The sequence below is a fragment of the Rhagoletis pomonella genome, unplaced genomic scaffold (genome assembly GCF_013731165.1).
Source record: "Rhagoletis pomonella isolate Grant_MI unplaced genomic scaffold, Rhpom_1.0 Rhpom_scaffold_00001, whole genome shotgun sequence".
Classification (NCBI taxonomy): domain Eukaryota; kingdom Metazoa; phylum Arthropoda; class Insecta; order Diptera; family Tephritidae; genus Rhagoletis; species Rhagoletis pomonella.
In genome coordinates this window covers 6510621-6514446 of record NW_023458555.1, presented here as the reverse complement: position 1 = coordinate 6514446, position 3826 = coordinate 6510621, and the positions used below count along the sequence as shown (strand labels likewise).

Below are 3826 nucleotides of genomic sequence, written 5' to 3'. Positions count from 1 at the left end.
TTTTGTTTTTTGTTAATTTTATTTTTTTAACTGTATATATAGATGTATGTTCATACTTATGTATACATAAATTTTGCTTATTGCCACGAATTCGATTGTTTATTTACATTCGTAAATATTATTTATGAGAGTGTTAATTTAGTGTGTTGAAAGCACAGCACAAAAAAAAAAACAGCATGAAAAACTTAGCAAGACGGCGCCTAAGGATGTAGAGCATCAGCTTTACCCTATACACTGCAAGTGGCGTTTCACCAACTCGCATAAGTATGCTCAGAAAGTAGTGAATTTACTAGAGGACACCCACTCAAATTGTTGGAAAATTTATACCCGGTCAATTTCGTCCATACTGTGTGGAAACAGCTACACAACGTTTCTAAATAATTAAAAGTTGCAATAGGCACATAGGTTAGGTTAGGTTGGATGGCAAGTCTTTATAAATAGCAAAGAATTACATAAGCTTCTAACATCCATCGATTTGAGGTCATCTAGATCATCGAAGAAATATTTACACTCACCCTATTTTTTTGTTTTTAATATTTCCAATGTGTTGCAAGCTATAATTTTTTTTTGTTATTTTTTTACAAAATATGACTATTGATTGATTTGATTGACGAACGCCCCATCTCAGAATTCGGTTCAAAAATGCCCTATTTCAAGTGAAAATTTATTGAAAATGTGCTGAGATAAGGCGTTTTTGAATCGGCAGCTGAGATAGGGCGTACTTCACTCAAATTCTGACAGAGGGCATTCAGGAAAAGTTTTCTGAGATAGGGCGTTTTCGAACTGGCTATCGAGATATATCGATCTTCCACTCAGGTGTCGAAATGGTCAAATGAAAATGCGTAACAATTTATTTTTTATGAAATGTGACTATGAAATTATGTTACTCATACGCCCTGTGTGAACTACTGATGAATTCATAAAAAGAAATTGTGACACATTTTCATTTGACTTTTTGCAGCTTTATTTATCAATAAATTTTCTTCGATGGTAGCTTGATGTTTTTGCAAAAGAACAGGCTTTAACACAAATCAAAAGAATTTCCAAATTATTTTATTTTAAAATTTTTTCCCTATTAAAATTTGTATTTTTATGGCTTTCGCCATAAGAAATCTCACGGCTTATCGAAGATCCGAAAACTCTTTTTCACAGTCATACATACAGCAGCGATCAATAAAATAGCAGCAAAATTTAAAATGGTGTGGTTTGCAACTTATATTTAGTTTTTTTTTATTTTTTGTAATTTTCATTTAAAATATAGTTCCACAGATAAAAGTTTCAAAGCTTGCAAACAGTTCACAAAAACTAATTTTTTCTTTAGATTTCTTAGAATTTTTAGTGACTTGCAACTCGCACATTATTATACTAAAATTGAATTGGCTACAAAACTGCATACTTAAAAATGTTCCAGAAATTCTGAATAAAAAGTTTTAAATTTTGATGAAAATTTTTTGAAATTTGATTAATTTTTGTAAACTTTGTGCAAACCTTGAAACTTTTATTTACGTATCTGGTTTCTTTCTGGTACCTCGAACCATGATACAAAAATTTAAACGTAAAACCGCTAGGAGGCAGCCTGAACATTTTTTAAGTTTGCTAACATAACAAAAATGCTTAAAAATTTTCAATCTCACACCTACACTCTCACTTTCAGTCTCAAATAAAAGCAAAATTTAATATTTTCATCTATTTATTTTTGGTTTTACTTTTTTTTTGACATTTGGGTTGTACTGAAAAATTCAAATTTTATAAAGTAGACAAACTTAAAAAAAAAACTAAACGCTGGCTGACGAATTTAGCGACCAATTTTACCTTTAAATACTTGTAACATGGATGGAACTATATTTTAAATGAGAATTATAAAAAATAAATAAATAAACATTAGCTGCAAACAGCTGACGTTTGCCAGCAAAATAATTTAAAAATTTCAAACTCAAACTCACATACACATTCCCATTTTCAATCTCCAACAACAACAATTGTGAACAATTTAATTTTTTATTTTCAATTTTAAAGGATTTTAAAATGCTTGCAAACGTCAAAAAAAAAAGATCATGGCCGACGAATTGAGAGAAAGAGTTTACCTTGCTGCCATGAAAAACAATCGCCGTTCGGAGTCGGCGTAAAACTGTAGGTCCCTCCGCTTTGTGTGACAACATCAAGGCGCACGCCACAAATCGGAGGAGAAGCTCGGCCAAACACTAACATAGTATGTGTAAGCGCCAATCTATTATTATTATTATGTATATCTGTAAATGTGACTGTATTGTTCACATGTTTTAAATTAAAATCTTGCAAATTTAAATAAGCGCCTGCGCGCAGGAAAATTAAAAAAAAAATATACATACATACATATGTATAAAGCTGAAGTAGCGCACCCATACACATATAATCTTGAATTTGTAAACGGATGAATAACCCACACGCATGCATACAAATGGACTCCTCATGCATGCATACATACATATGTACATCAGTACATCTGCATCAATAGCAGATATCCCAGAATGATCGATTGCACACGTTTACATACAAACATATTCGCACGCACAATACACAAGCCGATTGACAAGATTGAAAGCCATGCAAACAATCCCCACTGTATGTGTGAATACACATAAACAATTAAACTCGAGCCCACTCTCTTGGAGTGAGTGCCCTGTGCACTGAAAAAATAACACTTGACTCCAGCTGGTTGGCGCTTCGTGCTCGTTTTTTTTTTCGGTTTCCCCTCTGAGCTCCCATTCTGACACTGTTTGTTGCTGCTGTTGTGAACGATGGCGCTTGTGCTGTGTGTGCTCCTCATCGTGCTCGGTATAACTTATTCGCGATTCTCTGTTATTACACTTCGATTCACATCGATTGAGATAAAAGAAACTGTAATTATTAATTTTCAGTTATTTGCCGCTGATATTCCGAAAAGTTCGCAACGAAATCGCATTACGGTCGGTGTCGATGAAAAATCGGGCAGCAAGTGAGAATATTTCGAGGCGCTGCAACACGAACGAGTTTCCTGCTGTTGGCGTGAAAGCCTACCGAAAACTATAAGCCGGAAACGGAACTCAATCGCACACGCAAATAAGCGACGATTTAAGTTAATTCAGACTAAAACCAGAAAAGAAAACAAAAACTAAATTTGTGTCTAATCTTCAATGAAAGTGAAAGCACACATACGAAACAGTCTGTGATGAAAGTGTTTACAATTTAAGTGTGAAAAGGCAGTAAAGCACAACAAACTATCTTGGCCATTGTGAATGCCATACGAATGTGTGTTGACAGTGTCGCTAGTTCTATTTAAGGTTTTTAATTTTGACAAAAAAAAAACGAAAAAAGAAAACAAATTTGTGTCTAAAAGTGAAAATGGCTGATCACACGCCAAAGGCCAACCTCGATTCTGAAGGTGGCCTCACCATTCCCACCATTTCGGCGAGCTTGTCCCACACGCATACGCCGCCGCCACAGCAAAACGGACATCCGCCAATTGCCAACAACAATTGTGCGTCGCCCAATACGACGACGCTAAGCGACAGTTATCACCTGAACAGCGACAGTGGCAATGTTGTCGGCCGCAAAAACTCCCGCCTTTCGCTGCGTGGTTTTGGCCATTTTTTGCGTAAAAATTCGCGTCAAGAAGATGATCGTAAATACAGTTTGGCGCAGTTAACGACGTAAGTGTACAAACAAAATATGCATTTAAAATTAAATTATATTGATTATGCCAACAAGGTGAAAATAAGTGTTAAGAGGAATGATTTTGTACCTCAGTAAGTAGAACATACCATGATAAAAACATAGCAAGGTAGAACCGTTCTCTCAATTTGTCGGC

At 34.9% G+C, this 3826-nt stretch overlaps 1 protein-coding gene across 1 annotated transcript in view; it reads left to right on the top strand.

Annotated features, from left to right (window-relative positions):
- Nucleotides 1–2883: 2883 nt before the first annotated feature.
- Nucleotides 2884–3826, top strand: part of LOC118737273 (bumetanide-sensitive sodium-(potassium)-chloride cotransporter) — a 27209-nt gene continuing 26266 nt past the window's right edge. Inside the window, exon 1 of the mRNA XM_036467681.1 lies at nt 2884–3668. Within this exon, the coding sequence (XP_036323574.1) occupies nt 3361–3668 (308 nt within the window). The 5' untranslated portion in view covers nt 2884–3360. The remainder of the gene's footprint in view (nt 3669–3826) is intronic.